The following is a 15,591-nucleotide window of genomic DNA, read 5'->3' as shown; positions in this document are numbered from 1 at the left end:
TTCATCATCCCATTCAACTGGATCTTTAGCTCCTTTCTTGGTCATTTTTATTAATGGTTTTGCTAGGACTGCAAATCCCACAATCCACTGTCTACAGTATCCCACTACTCCTAGAAACATTCTGACTTCTTTCTTAGTATGTGGCAATTCCATGTCTTGAATGATCCTAATTCTTTCTGAAGTAACTTTCCGGATACCTTTTTCTATCTGGTGCCTAAGATATTTCACTGAATTCTTACAGAATTGTAACTTGTCTGGAGATACTTTATGTCCTCCCCTGCCTAAGTGATTCAATAATGCAATGGTATCAGTAACACAATCGTTCCGACTTTTAGACGCCACCAAAAGGTCGTCTATGTACTGGACCAAAATCGATTCACCAGGTAAGACTAATGATTCAAGGCATCTTTTCAAAATCTGATTAAAAATGGAAGGACTTTCTGTGTACCCCTGAGGGACACGATTCCAGACGTAGACGTGACTGTCGAATTCAAATGAGAAAAGAAACTTGCTGTCTGGATGCAATGGGATGGAAAAGAAGGCGTGACATAAGTCATTGACGGTAAACCATCCAGCATTCCATGGAATTTGGTACAAAATCACTGCAGGGCTTGGCACAATAGGACAGCAAGGGACAACAATCGTGTTTACCTTGCGCAGGTCCTGCACTACCCTGTACTTCCCACTAGGCTTTTTGATCCCAATTATGGGTGAATTACAAGGACTGCTCATTACTTCCTGTATGATGTTGGCTTCTAGCAATCTTTTTATTTCAATGGCAACTCCAGCTTTCACTTCTGCACTCATTTTATACTGCCTGGTATTCGGGTAAACAGCATTTGGTTTTATGGCTATTTGGATCGCGTCTACATTTGCCATTAGTCCTACATGTTTTCCAGTGAAATCCCAAACCTCTGGTATCACTGTCTGTTGGAGCTCTTCAGGTAAATCTTGTATGGTTAATTTCTTAATTTCGGAGTCAGGCCTTAATAACATTAATTTGTACAATCCATCTTCATCTGGGGTCTGAATTTCAACGCCCTTTGGTGTGCAAAAGATGGTACAGTTCATTTTGCACAACAAATCTCGTCCTAATAAACTCACAGGACTGGAATCACAGACGACAAATCTGTGCATCTCTTTAAAATTTCCCATGGAAAATCTCCATTGGTTCAGTTACTGGGGTACTAATTATCTGGTTTGACACGCCCACTACTTGGATTGCTTCTCCCGAGAGGGGTAGGTTTGGAACATCTGCTGTTCTCACAGTAGAACGGGTAGCACCAGTGTCCAATAGAAAGGTGACATCATTTCCTTCAACCTTTCCTTCAATGTATGGTCCAGTCTGGTCTACCGGCAAGGAGGCGCCAAGTACGCACTACTCGTCCTCCCCCCTCAGGCCCCGTCAGTAAGGTTCATCACAGAGGAATGTATCATTCAACAGGAATTGCGAGGTTGCTGCATTTCTATCCTCCCTTCCTTCCCACACCTCGACTGTCTCATTTTGCTGATTTTTGTTCTTATAATTAGGCCTAGGTGCACGAGGCAACTGACTCTGTTTTACCTGTTGCTGGGTCTTTTGGGCCCCTCTTTCTGCACCTGTGGATTTAAATCATTATTTGGGGTATTAACAGTCTGTAAATTCGGACATTCGTCTCTCCAGTGCCCTATCTGACCGCACCCGTGGCAGGGAAATTTATTCATGGATTCTTCGCGACTCATTTTAACTCGATGCTTCCCTCCTCCCCCAGTACCTATGTTTGGGGTAATAATATTCAATTTACTTAACTGTTTTTCTTGTTGTTCTGCCAATTTCACTTGAGCCCACATGACCTTCTCCTTTAAGGCCTTCCGTTTGTTTTCCATCTCATCCTCGCAGTACTTGGCGTACTTCAGGACCTCATCTACAGGTTTACCCTGCCAACAGATTTTGTTGTCTCTAATCCACTGGGAGATCACAGGTCTCAATCCCAACACGAATCGATAAATGAAATGGGTCATATCCTTCATTTCAATATTATCGATTCCACTGTAGGTTTTGAACACCTGTAACAGTCGCTCATAATAGGAATGAACAGTTTCATCACAATTTTGGGTAGTTCTATCTATGCGGGTCCAATCAGTTTCTTTGGCTGGCACTTTCCCTTTCAAGTATTGTATTACCTTATCATACTGCCTCATTACATTCGGAGAGGGAGCTCCTGTTCATACTCCTCACTAGGCCAATCAACTGCAATTTTACATTCTGTCCATAAATCTACAGGAACTACAATGTCGAAGAATCCATCTAGGTCCTTCAGGAGGCACTTTTGGACTTTTACAAATCTCTCGACCTGCCTATACCATTCAACAGGCTTCTCTCTTAACTTTGGGAAATCATTGGTAAAGGACACAATATCCTGTCGGGACCATGGAACATGTACATATTTTCCTCCGGGCACTTCTCTCATGGGATACAAAGTTTCTGCTTGATTGACCTCTTTCAGGACATATTCCGAAGTCTTTGGTCAAGCCTTACTGTCTTCCTTTTTCTTTGCCCATCTGGCTTTCCATTTGTCTAAATCTCCCCATTTCTGTAACAGGTTTAGCAATTCTCGTATTTGTACCTTTTTCCCTGACACATTAATATTTTCTAGGTCCTTGTCAGAAAATTCTGCTCTATAAGGTTTTTGTAATACTTTGGATCGACTAACATCTATTCCCATATCAGCTGCTGTATCCATCAGTTTTTCATGGAACACTCTGGTGTTTCGGGTAAGGCTTTTGCATATGAACAACAACTCCTCTTCACTACGAGTATTTAAACTGTCCAGTCCCACATTCCCAGCCATTAGGTCTTCTATTTCTATCCTTAGCTTGCAAATGTCTAATGGTTTTGACTGGGGAGTTGTTCTTTCTAATTCTCTGGTCCATCGATCTATTTCTTCCGGAGTCACCACTGTGGCACTTCGAGTACCTGAAGCTGTTTCTATCAGGACTTCCTTTGCACTAGTCTGTGTTCTTGTTCGAGGTACACTGCTCTCTGGTTCCCTTATGGGCAGATCCAACAGGGAGACCACATATTCACATTCACTTGCCTGGTCATCAACTATGAGAGGCACTTTTCTGGGTGGTGCTACAGTTGGTGCAATAACTGGTGTTTTTGGACTAGCCTGTCTATCCCCATAGAGAGGAACAACTGGACCAATAGTCACTGGAATTGTCAGCGCTTCAGGACTAGGATTTAACAGGGATATTTTCTGAATGAGTTCATTTCTCTGTTTAATTAAAGCTTCCCTTTCTTGTTCCTGTAAAACCTTTTTTAATCGGTGTTTCATGTATTACTTGTGGAACTAAAGGAGGATGCAAACTCGGGACAGTTGGGACTGTCGTTCCTGGTCTTTCATCACCAAATGGCCTATAGTTTGGGAAGGTTGTATCAGGCCTACAAAAACCCTCTTTACCTGCTACATCTGTTTCACTGGCCCTCCTTTCTCTAGGGTGCCGGAAAAACGGGTATTTCGAGCTCAGGGACCTAGATTCCTCATCATATGGTGGTGGATTTTTCATTAATAAATCATCTTCTGATTCACCTGTAGACATTAAGGGGCCGATTATGATTGCGGTTTTTCCGCATCCTCGGGGCCGGCGGAAGCCACCGCCGGCCCAGAGGATGCGGAAAAACCACAGCGGACTGACCAAGGACCCACCGCCACATTAGGATGGCTGGTGGGTCCTGGTTTCCGTCCGCAGCTTTTCCGCCGCGGTCGGCTTACAACCGCGGCGGAAAAGCTCTGATATGGTGACGGTGTCTCTCAGACACCGTCCGCCATATCAGGATGGGCTTTAAAAAGTGCTTTTCCACGGCGGGTTTTCCGCCGTGGAAAAGCATACGGATCTTCACTGCGGGGGCCCGTTGCGGGCCCCCTAGGTGAAGGGGGGGGTGGGGGGTGCACATGGGGGGTACCTATGGTACCCCCCTGCATTTGCATGCAGAAAGCGGCAGGCACCGCGCGGTGCCTGCCTCTTTCTGCATGCAAATGCAATGCGTGCATTTTTAACATTGCCGCGGGTGCAGCTTGAAGCTGCACCCGCTGCAATGTTAAAAATAGAGGATGTGACCGCCAGGGTGGCGGTCACATCCTAATTGCACAGGAGGGAACTCCGCATGCCATGCGGAGGTTCCCTCCTGCTCTGGGGTCGCGGACGGACGCAAGTCCGTCCGCGATCCTAATCGACCCCTATGTGTTGGGCTTTCTCAGTGCTTTTTCCTCCCTCAGGTGCGTCTATCCCAAATACTGGAAATAGTCCCTCGACCATCATATTCTGTCTCCACTGTTTCATCTTTTTCTCTTTAGCATCTCGCTGCAATTTCGGGTACCATTTACTCACTCCCTTATACATTCTGGGTCTGTCTCGCTCTAAGGTCTCAATCTCCCATTCTTCTAAAGCCTCATATTGAGTCAATCTCGGTTTGGGATGTAAATCATTCATTCGGGTCCTCAAATTAAACAAAATTCTACTGTTAGGTACCATCTAAGGGAAATGCCAGATTTCCGTCATCTTCAGTGTATTTTACCCAGTTCTCCAACCATACACAGGTATGATACCCTTTTTCAAACATCATGAATGATGCAGGAGTATTAGGTGGTGGAATAATAACACCTTCTCTAGTCCTAATGGGCTTGTCTTTCTTAAAGTAATTCTTGATCTTATCAGCAAATGACATTTTTCTCTTGCTTCCGTACATATTGTAAGGTCTGCCTCTTAGCATCTGATCCTTGCGAAACCCTAAATGTTGTGGATCAGGTAAGAATTCAGGATACCAAATAGACTGCGTAACCAAAAGTTCCGTGGTTAACTACGTTTTTGTTTACAAATCCTCTTCCAATACCAGTATGTCTTTTACTAACTACACGAACCAATCAGCACTGTGGTTGCAAAAAAATTTCAACCAATGGGTGCGCAGCCTTTTTCGCGAGACGTGGTCTCACGCTCCGGCACTCACCCCTCCTTTACAATACTAGCTTCGTTACACGCCCGCTGTTTCAACCAATACCAGCGCGGCACAGAGTGACGTCAGCGCAGCTTCGCGACCGACTCCCTCCTTCACAAGGTAACGGAAACTTTGAATTTTCTTAAAGAGCAAGTGCTCTTATTTAGTTTACAACATATAACATTCGCCACTGTACTCGAGTGTCTAACAAGAAAGGAAAATTGTGTTTCACTGCAAGTAAACCTCTTCTGTCTACCTTTCGTACACTACGGATAGACCCTTCTGCCTACCCTTCACACAAGCCTTAGAGAACCTGTTACTTCTTTTGACTCATCCACTCTTTCCGGGATATATACTAAGTCTAAAATTTCACCAATGTACTCCATGGCTATCACTCAAGCTCCGAGGAACCTAATACTCCTTCCTCATGTGACCCTTACTAGGTAATATCACAACTGAAGTGTCATGAGTGGACTCGTTGCTACCATTTATTCAACTATTCATTCAGAAAACCCTAATTAGCGCTTCCAGTTCTACCTAACCATGCACTAATCTTCCTCACAGCAAGTGACCTCACAGCCGAGTGGATTCTGCTCACCACCCGCTATGCTATTCCCCGGGGAATTTCCAGACAGCATATAACAATCACTAACAATTTTGTTAATAAACATTCAATATAGCAGCATTAAAAAAAACATTAAAACATTTCAAACCAATATTTTTGTCGATCGATCTTAAGGAAAAAATATTATTAGCAGCACATTTTGAATTTTCACAGTTTTCAACACTTAACCTATCTACCTGTCTCAATTAGTACTAACCATCATCTCGCTACCAGAAAATTACTGATAGAGCGCGCAGGTCACCCGATCCTTATTTTACCAAATTATATACGTTACTGGGCCCATCAAAAATTTTACCATAAATCAGGTAACCTTCACAGCTCTATCAATAATTCGGGATTCTTACTTTCCATATATTTCACTTGTACCTTACTTACCAAGCCTCGAGAAACAGGTACCTATGACCACGATGAATCAGGAGCTATTATTAGAGGCTTTCAGGCAGATAACACCAACTCCATAAACATTTTATAATTTATCTAAAATTTGTAATAACCACAAACGCAAGAAGTTTAAAAAACCTTTATCTAATATGCCATGAGAATGAAATTTACACAGATCAAAACATCTAAGACCAAGATTAGAAAAATGGTATAACTATGAATCAATGTAAGGATCATCTAACATTAGAAAATATAATGGAAAAGGAAAAGGAACACTCTGAATTTAATCTAACAGATCTGTATTGACGTTGCTAAAGGATAGGTAAGAACAAGGGAACATACTACTAAATGCTAATAGGAATATACTAAGGAATTTGGGAAACACGTGTTTCTGAATAAATGCAATTTCTATAGGAAAGGTAACAGTAGAACATACTAGAATATGTAAACAATTCAGCATTAAATTAAGGGTAAGGGAAAAATAAGGAACATGCTAGTAAAATACTTTCATGAGAGTTCAAATGTCAGAGATAAATCACAGGCAAGATTGCTTTATTAGGAAAATAGGAGAGAAAGAGTCAGATGGACGAACACCCACATATATTATATTTACCTAGGACAGAATGAGGACTAACCCTTGCCACGGCTCAGTTAGGAAAAGCGGGAAAGGACCCTCAAGGACTTGGAATGCCAGTAGGCGGGTAGGTACAGCTCATGGACAGTCAGGACAGGATCATCCCGGGATATGGATCAGGACTGGACTCATCTAAGGGTACGACCAACACCTGCAGCTTCGGATGCAACGCCTGCGCTACGCCCTCTCTGCAAGGAATCCGCCAATAACCCCGATTGTGTTCTTGAATCTCCAGCAAAGTGCTTCGCCAGCACTTAAAGGTTTCCCACCCTAAACTAGATTTGTGGAAATTACGGACAGAGTGCTCCGCAGCTCTCTGTATCAATCACCTATAGAGTTCGTAGGGTCAGTGACAGGTCAGCTACTCGGACAAGTCGGACAATTTCTCTAGCTAAACCTAGGCCAGTTATACTGTTTCCGGGTCAGCAGACCACCCACAAATGTTGCAAGTACAAGGATCCCCGATTTCGGATTGGACGAGAGGTGGTTAGGTCATAGTCACCACCTAGAATTTGGTGTTCCCACAATTAATATTCATTTATTTGAATCCACCCCTTACATTCCAGTTCCCATGGCATATGAATATGAAGACAATAGGGCACACAGACATTATCATAAAATGCAACATTTTCAGGTACAAGTCGAAGTTTTCTCCTGGAGCAGGGTTGACTTTCCCAGGGGCATCTTAGCTTCGGCAGCCAGCTGGCTGAGATCCATTGCTGCGAGCCTCGCTCTTCCCCTATCACGTGATTGGTGACACATAGGCTTCCAAGATGGAGCAGCACCTCTCCTCCCAGGCCCCCGGAGAATGTTACATGAAAAGTAAGCGAAAACAATTTAGAAACACAGAAAAAATTAATATACTGTATACCATGAATAGCTGCACTATACCCATTACTTTATAATATCTATAGCGTTAGGAGTTAAGCAGAAATAAACAGCTGAGCCAGAGCAGCGGTAGCAAGCAGAGAGCATGTTAGAAACAAAGTGGCCATATTAGCAATACTGCGCATGAGCGAAAAAATCCCTCCAGAACTACGAGTGCGTCACATCACAAATCCCGCATAGCAGCGACCATGTCAGCTTGCAAGCGTAGTTATGATTAATAAACACATAGGCAAGCATCTCTGGGACACCCGCGTGTAGTGTAAAAGTGCAAGATTAATACACGAAACAAGTTGGTTACTATATTAAAGGTTAGGCGAGGGGTTTGAATTCAAGCAAGTCGCATAACGTGCGAATCCTTGCTCCATCAGTATCATCTCGAACGTGACGTCTGGAGGTTTGTAAGGGTGCACTCTGTAAGCAGTCAATGCTTAGTTGTGAACAGTTGGTTTGATAGAACTTCATTTGACTGACTGTGCGAGCAACAAGGTTTTGGCACCAACTGGCCCGTTCACGGTCACAAAGAACTTAAAAACTTTAAATCAGCCTCTCCAAGGCCACCCCAGTGGTCCAGGACTTGAAAGGCACCACTTGGGTTCAGGGGCTTGCTTGAACTTGATCTGGGTGCTGGGTCAGGTAATTGGGAGCCTGTTATGTCCCTGTGGCTCTGAACAGGAGGCCAGCACTCTAGCCTCTTTATTCACTATAGGAGTCCTATATTACGGTGCAGATCTAATCCCTCTGACTAAGGCAGGAAGGCAGCAATCCAGCAAGGCAGCAGTCCAGCAAGGCAGCAGTCCAGCAGGGCAGTAATCCAGCAGAGTGAAAGTCCTTTCAGCAGCACAGCAGTCCTTCTTCCTGGCAGAGTTTCCACAGGTCGAGAAATGTACTGAAGAATTGGTGTCTATGGTCCAATATGTATTCATTGGCCTTCCTTTGAAGTGGGAGAAGCTTCTAGAGTTTTCCTTTTTTTTAAGTGCACCGGTTTCCTGCCCTCCCTGCCCTGGCTCCAGACTAACTACAGGGGTTATATAGCCCTTGGTGTGGAGGCAGGACTCAGCCTATATAAGTGTAAGGGATGTGCCCTGCTCTGACCGCCCAAACTGCCAGCGATGGCCCATCCAGACACATTTAAGCTCTCTATTATGTGTGGATGTCTATGAGGATAACACAATACCCAACTGTCAGCTACACCCAATCATGTGACCCAGAGACAGGCTACAGGCACTATATGGATAAGGCACAAAGATGCCAACTTTCTAAAAGTTATCAAAGACAAAGGGGGGTACCTGACTCCTTTGAAACTTTCTGCTTTATCTCTTTATAGCATCATTCAAACCAATGCCCACTAGTAACATTCAATGTGCATGACCTGGGTACACATATTACCACTCTACTAGGGACTTACAAGTACATTAAATATGCCAATAGGGTATAAGCCAATTTTACCATGTTTTAAGGAGAGAGCACAAGCACTTTAGCACTGGTGAGCATAGGAAAAGTGTGCAGAGTCCTGAAGTCAGCAAAAAAAAAATAAGGAAACTCGGAGGATTGATGACAAAACGTTAATGAGAAAACCCCACCAAGGATGCCAGATTTAACACATGCCCCCCTCCCAGCAGAAAGTGGGGAGAACTAACCAACCCCCTGCAAGTTCTCATCGCTAATGTGGAAAAACATTGGGAAATCCTCAGCAACGTTGTGGTCTGTTTCAGGATGGTGTTTCACCACAAAGTGCAATTCCTGTGTGGAAATGGGCCACCTCAACAGTTTGGGACTCTGACCCCTCATCTCCATTAGCCATCTGAGGGGCCTGTGCTGTGTCTGAACCCAGAAGTGAGCATCAAACAGGTATGGTCTCAACTTCTTTAGTGCCCAGGCCACTGCAAAGTCTTCTCTTTCAATTACACTCCACCTCTGTTTTGTGGGAAGTAACCTCCTACTGATGAAGACTACAGGTTGATCCAAGCCCTCTAAATTTAGCTGTGAGAGTACAGCCCCCTATGCCAAGCTCTGAGGCATTTGTCTGCACAATTAATTTTCAGATGCCAGGGCCCTTGAGCATGAGTGCTGTGCAAGTTGCCTTCTTCAGGCTGCCAAAAGCATTCTGCCACGCCTCCTAGATAGATCACCTGTATGGGCAGCATCTTAGAAGTCAGCTCTGTCAAGTCAATAGTGTCTGAGTCTTGGGGGGAGTCCTGCGGGGTGCCCAAGCCAGATGATTTGTATTTTGGTCTGGAGGGACAGCACCTTGTATCCTCCAACTTGGTGTCCCAAGTAGGCCATGGAACCCTGCCCTATCCAGCACTTACTGGCCTTTATAATCAAGCCTGCCCCCCTAATCAATTAAATAGTTTATTAACAATTAAGAATGAATGGTTAATTATTGCCTAAAACATGACTAAAATACATCATTATTACACAATGTACGTACATAATAATCAATTAACTAATTATTAATACATTATGAATTGTCAATTAATTAATAATATCTACTTCCCACCCTTTACCCTTACAAACCCAGCGTCTCTCAGCTAAAACACAACAAAAATATATAATTATTACACATCTTACATAATTAATAAACAATAAAATACTTTTCAATAGAATTATACTAGTTGTTAATTAGTTATTACTTAAATACCATGGACACCGCCATACATTGCATGAAGGGAGGGAAAATTAGGAGGTCCAATCATTTCTACACTACCACCTGTGATGCAGGTAGCCCTGCTTGTGCTCATATATGATCCTCTGGTAAGCCGGTCACTCTTCAGCGGTGCCAGAGCGATTCTGCCTCATAAAGGTTTTTGAACATTGTAATATTACCCTTAATGCATCATATATTGGGTGTTAGTGACCAGCATACCGCTGGAAAAGAAATAGAAACGAATCTCTTGTTTTTTGCTTATTATGTATTTTTTGAATTCCTACAAAAGGCTTTCCGGAGTCAAAACATCTTGACCCATGTGGCCCACACTGTGTACAAAATTAATTTCTAGAAAGTATTCCAGCTGAATCACTGGCCAGATCTGCTGCACTCTAACAGAACTATTTTAATCTCCATTGAGTAAGTCTAAAGTTTAGTTTGAGAAACCCATGTGTCATTGAACTTTGCAAACATGCTTGCAATTTTATCTGGTTTACCAGACGGACGTATTCTCTTTTTTCGCGTTTGTTTAATCTTTGGGCTGCCCTCTGAAGATCGGTTATTGATTAACGGACTGGGAATTTAGTCAGTAGATGTTCCCTGGAAGGGGATCTGTATTTTCCACCATGAATCGCCTGCTGCTGGTTTGCGTTCTATTGGCATCTCTCACAGCTTTTGTCACTTCTGATTTTTTGATTAAAGGGCCTGGGAACATCAAGGTAAGCAAAACCCCCCTTTGACACTATCTTTCAGATTACTGTAGTTATTCCTACATCGGGGTGAGCCTATTCAATTCCTACTAACAGCCACAGTTCCAGATCTTCAACCATGTATTTAACTGAGTAAATTAAGTTGTTGTTGCAGACATTTTATAATGAGATGGTCAGGAAGGTCCAACCATACCTCTGATAGTATTACCGTTAAGGCACTGTCAGGGGAATAATCAGACACCAAATTAAATCACTGCATTTCCCAGTAGCTGGGAACAAATTGCAAATATAGTAATTGAGTGTATAGTTATCAACGAGAGCTGCTAGAATAACTAAGAAGATCAGCAGAATATCTCTTTAAGTCGAGCTCCGTAAAGACTTAGGTCCTTAGATAGATATTGGCTGGTAGAATGCCTTAGAGTTTTCTGCCATGACATGGAGAGGTTCCCCAAACCGGGTAAACCTAGCATTTCATAAGCCTTTTGGCTGGGATATGTCTGTTTATATTCGTTTATCTTCCCCAGTTAACGCAGGCACAGTATGTGCATATTTACTGCATATGTATTTTTAGTCTCCCTTACCTGATTAGCAGTGTCCACCAACATGTGCAGGACCCAATATTCATTTTCCTTGAAAGTGTGCCATGTTTTTTGACACAGTTGTTCATGGAGGTAGCTGGGTTGTTATGGTGGTACATGAGTCACTTTAGTTGTAGTTGTTTACCTCCGTCATTTTTGCCAGAATACCTCCTGCACATTGGCGGAGAGGGTGATGAATGTAAAGGAAATGTTCGTTTTATTTAGAGTTTGGTGGACATGATACCCTGGCAAGGAGTGCAAATATCTCATCTTTTTTGTATTACAAGTGACAGAAGCTTTGTTACACTTGTAACATGAGAGACAGATATCTGCCAGGTGTGCCATGGAGTATCCCATCCTCTGAAATCTAAATAAGATCTGGTTTCTAGAAACTGTTCAGCACCTGCGCACTGTGATGGTTAAGGTGCTTGATAAATGACAAGCACTGGCCTAAAGCTAACATTTGTGTGACATCTTTCACTGTATTATCGAGCGTTAACACTGGACCCGATACACAAAGGTAATCTGAAACAAAATTCTAACTTTATGACTTTCTGTATTCACAAATGGCATTTAGGAGTAGTAAAGTTAGGATTCCTAACTTTACTACTCCTACATGCCTTTTGTGAATACCGAAAGTCGCAAAGTTAGGATTTTATCTCATTTAAGAAGTAGTAAAGTTAGGAATCATAACTTTACTACTCCTAAATGCCTTTTGTGAATACCGAAAGTCGTAAAGTTAGGATTTTATCTCATTTCAGAAGTAGTAAAGTTAGGAATCATAACTTTACTACTCCTAAATGCCTTTTGTGAAAACCGAAAGTCGTAAAGTTAGGATTTTATCTCATTTAAGAAGTAGTAAAGTTAGGAATCATAACTTTACTACTCCTAAATGCCTTTTTTGAATACCAAAAGTCGTAAAGTTAGGATTTTGTCGCAGTTTAATTTTGTGAATCGGGCCCTCTGTCTTTCTGACCAATTTAACAACAGCCTCCTCCAGATCACACCTTATATTTTATCCCCATGAATGCGTATCTGGTTTTATAAACCAGGAAACCCTCGGATAAAAACAATATTAAACAACGCACCTAAAATCGGTGATCTTGCTAAAGATGTATAAGGGATATATCCTACCATGCCATTAATAAAAAATAATTCAATACCACCTTTGTAACATGCACTTGCATTAATGCAGCATGCTACAGATGCTTAGAGGCAGTACTTCATATGAGTAATTATGCAAATTACCAAACTGTCCAAAGCTGAAGGAGACTGTAGACAATTGCAGTTTTGTTTTACTCATCCATAAAGTGCACTTTAATAAGCTGTGCCCCGGAAACTGGCTTAATGGCCTCAAAATTAAATTACTAGCAAATACATTTAAAACTAGCATTTGCAAAGCAAGTAGATCTGGCCTTGACAAGCTGGTGCGATGGATAAAGGTATTTTTTATTGCAAGTATATGCCACAAAATTAAAGAAGAACATATAACGTCGTCTAAGCATGGGGAGCATACTCTTGCAATCAAAATGTATTTTGAAAAAAACAAATTACTAGTGCATATCATTTTAATGTGTACTCCAAGGAATCCTGTTACACCTGTCACAAACAAATATGCATGCTCTACATATTGACATCCCCAGACTGATTGCTAGACTAGACGTTGGAAGGGTCAAGATTTTGGCAAAGCTTCAAAATGCCCCTACCCTTAAAACTGGGTTTTGGTTCTGAAAAAAAAAAGCAAGGGCCTTGAGCACTGTGCTGCAAGTTTTTCCCCTGGAGTAGGACTCCTTTTTCTTATCCAGTTCATGAATGCTTTCATTAACATGGAGGTCTTGAAAAGGAAAAAGTGCATTTGAAGGTAACTTTATCTAGGGCATGCCATTGAATGCTCTTGACCTGGTGATCTTGTGGCAAAGGGGCAACTAGCTAAAGTCAGATGAACCTCCTATGACAGAAGCCAACGGTGTCCCCATTTACAAATGAAATGTGGCAAATGCAAGTGTGGGGAGTGAGGGTCATCCTTAATTTACAATATGTCTCCCCCGTCAATTACACTCTAAAGGGGTCATTAGGATGGCGGACGGACCTGCATTCGTCCGCCACCCCGAGGTGGAGGGACCGTCTGCAGGGGCAGCGGCGGTCCCTCCGTTGCAATTAGGATGTGACCGCCACCCTGGCGGTCACATCCCGTATCTTTAACCTTGCGGCGGGTGCTGCTGAACGCAGCACCCGCTGCAAGGTTAAAAATGCATGATTTGCATTTACATACACAACGCGGCAGGCACCGCGCGGTGCCTGCCGCTTTGTGCATGCAAATGCAGGGGGGTACCATAGGTACCCCCCATGTGCACCCCCACCCCCCTTCACCCTGGGAGCCCACAAGAGGCCCCAGAAGCAAAGTTCCACATGCTTTTCCACGGCGGAAAAGCCGCCCCGGAAAAGCATGTCTCACCACACATCCTAATTTGGCTGACGGTGTCTTGCAGACACCGCCACCAAATAGCGCTCATCATCCCGCGGATCAACGGCAGACAGACCTGCCGTCCGCCGCTGCTCCCAACGCCATCCCACCGCCATCCTAATCTGGCGACGGGTGTTTTCTCTCACCGCGGCAGAGAATCGCATCCTCCGGGCCGGCGGTGGCTTCCGGAGGATGCGGATTCACCGCCATCCTAATGACCCCCTAAATTAGGTCTTTAGTCCTGATACCCATCTTATAGGAGAGACACTTTGGTTCTGAGTGCTGCTAGACCTGCATATGGGGAGCTACATCAGACCTTTTCCCTTATTTAGACTATGGCAGTTGGAAGGCAAACCAGTAAAATACGCCTATAATTGCAATGTGACCATCCATCCACTATTCTTTGAGTCCTCCATTACATGTCAGAGAATTCTCACCAAAGTGCTGTAACTAAAATTACAGGAGCAATCTTGACAACAATGCAATGCCAGCGGCCACCATGACTTAGCTGCTGGCTGCTATTTCTTTCATGCTAAAAATTCCCAAAACCTGTTTTTGTTTTCTACATAACAATATTGCAATGACACTAATGGATTGTTAGGCATATCATATCGCTTTTTTCATGTTTCTGACCACAAGATAGGAAAGGACCTCTGACACTGAAATGCTAGTGGCACTATGATGGAGAGGCCTCTGGCTAAACATTTCCATTGGGGGATCAGCTGACGCTCTGCCAATGAATTTAAAGTGGATAGACTAAATGGGCAGGGGAAGCACAGAATTGACAATGAAACTCCGTTATCACTATCCCTTAAAGGAGTACTTTAGTAAATCAAATTTTTACAAAAAACTGCTTCATCTAATATTTCTCTCAATGCTGATAATATTGAATGCTTAATGAATCTTCTGTTTCTAACTTGGAACATAAGTACGGAAATAATATATTAGACGCACTATTGCGGGGGTTTGTTTATTCTGATTTACTGCTTCAGTGTATATTTTTGTATGTCATTGGAGAATATATAACGTTCTCGTCTAGAATACACACTTGCTTATTGACACTGATATTTTGATTTTGGTACAAGCTGCCACTAGAAGAATATGTGTCTGTCTTACTGTAACTGTATTTTTTTAATGTTGCTGTAATAGTACTCTGTATTTTATCAGTATGACACAAATGAGAAAACATGTCTTCTCATGTATGAGCTTTAGTATATAGGGGAACATTTAAGAGCCCTAGTGCATCACTCTTGCACCACCCAATGTAGTGCAAGAGTGAAGTAACCAAATCAAGAGATGTATGACACCACGTAAGGCCGCCTTGTGGGGCCCTGCACGACTTCTTAAATCTTGAGTAATGTAACAGCGGAAATTGCTGCATTGCATTGCCAGGGAGTCTTTTCCACGGGTGTTCCCATGCAACATCGATGGATTTTGACACTGTTGCAGATTTACTAGAAAAGGTAAACCTTGGAATGCACCAAAAAGATACACCTCCCCAGGAGAAGCATAATGAGGAGAAATATGTTTATTTCTCATCATTCTTTCCTCTGTGCTCCATTCCGCTGCACACATAGAAAGAGGAAAAAGCCACTCAGGATTGTCTTTGTGCAGGAAATTGTATTTATTACTGGTATGCCATTGTGCACCAGTGTGGGTTAAGGACAGGCAGGCATCGTATTCTTTTTA

The 15,591-nt window shown here is 42.9% G+C and overlaps 1 protein-coding gene across 1 annotated transcript in view; it reads left to right on the top strand.

Moving 5' to 3' along the window:
* Positions 1-10,716: 10,716 nt before the first annotated feature.
* LOC147660703 (inter-alpha-trypsin inhibitor heavy chain H3-like) overlaps positions 10,717-15,591 on the top strand; it is a 234,398-nt gene continuing 229,523 nt past the window's right edge. Inside the window, exon 1 of the mRNA XM_086951524.1 lies at positions 10,717-10,869. Within this exon, the coding sequence (XP_086807650.1) occupies positions 10,744-10,869 (126 nt within the window). The 5' untranslated portion in view covers positions 10,717-10,743. The remainder of the gene's footprint in view (positions 10,870-15,591) is intronic.

Source organism: Lissotriton vulgaris, unplaced genomic scaffold (assembly GCF_964263255.1).
Source record: "Lissotriton vulgaris unplaced genomic scaffold, aLisVul1.2 SCAFFOLD_1187, whole genome shotgun sequence".
In the NCBI taxonomy this organism is placed as follows: Eukaryota; Metazoa; Chordata; class Amphibia; order Caudata; family Salamandridae; genus Lissotriton; species Lissotriton vulgaris.
The sequence above is the reverse complement of the archived record's forward strand: the minus strand, read 5'-3'. Positions and strand labels throughout refer to the sequence as shown.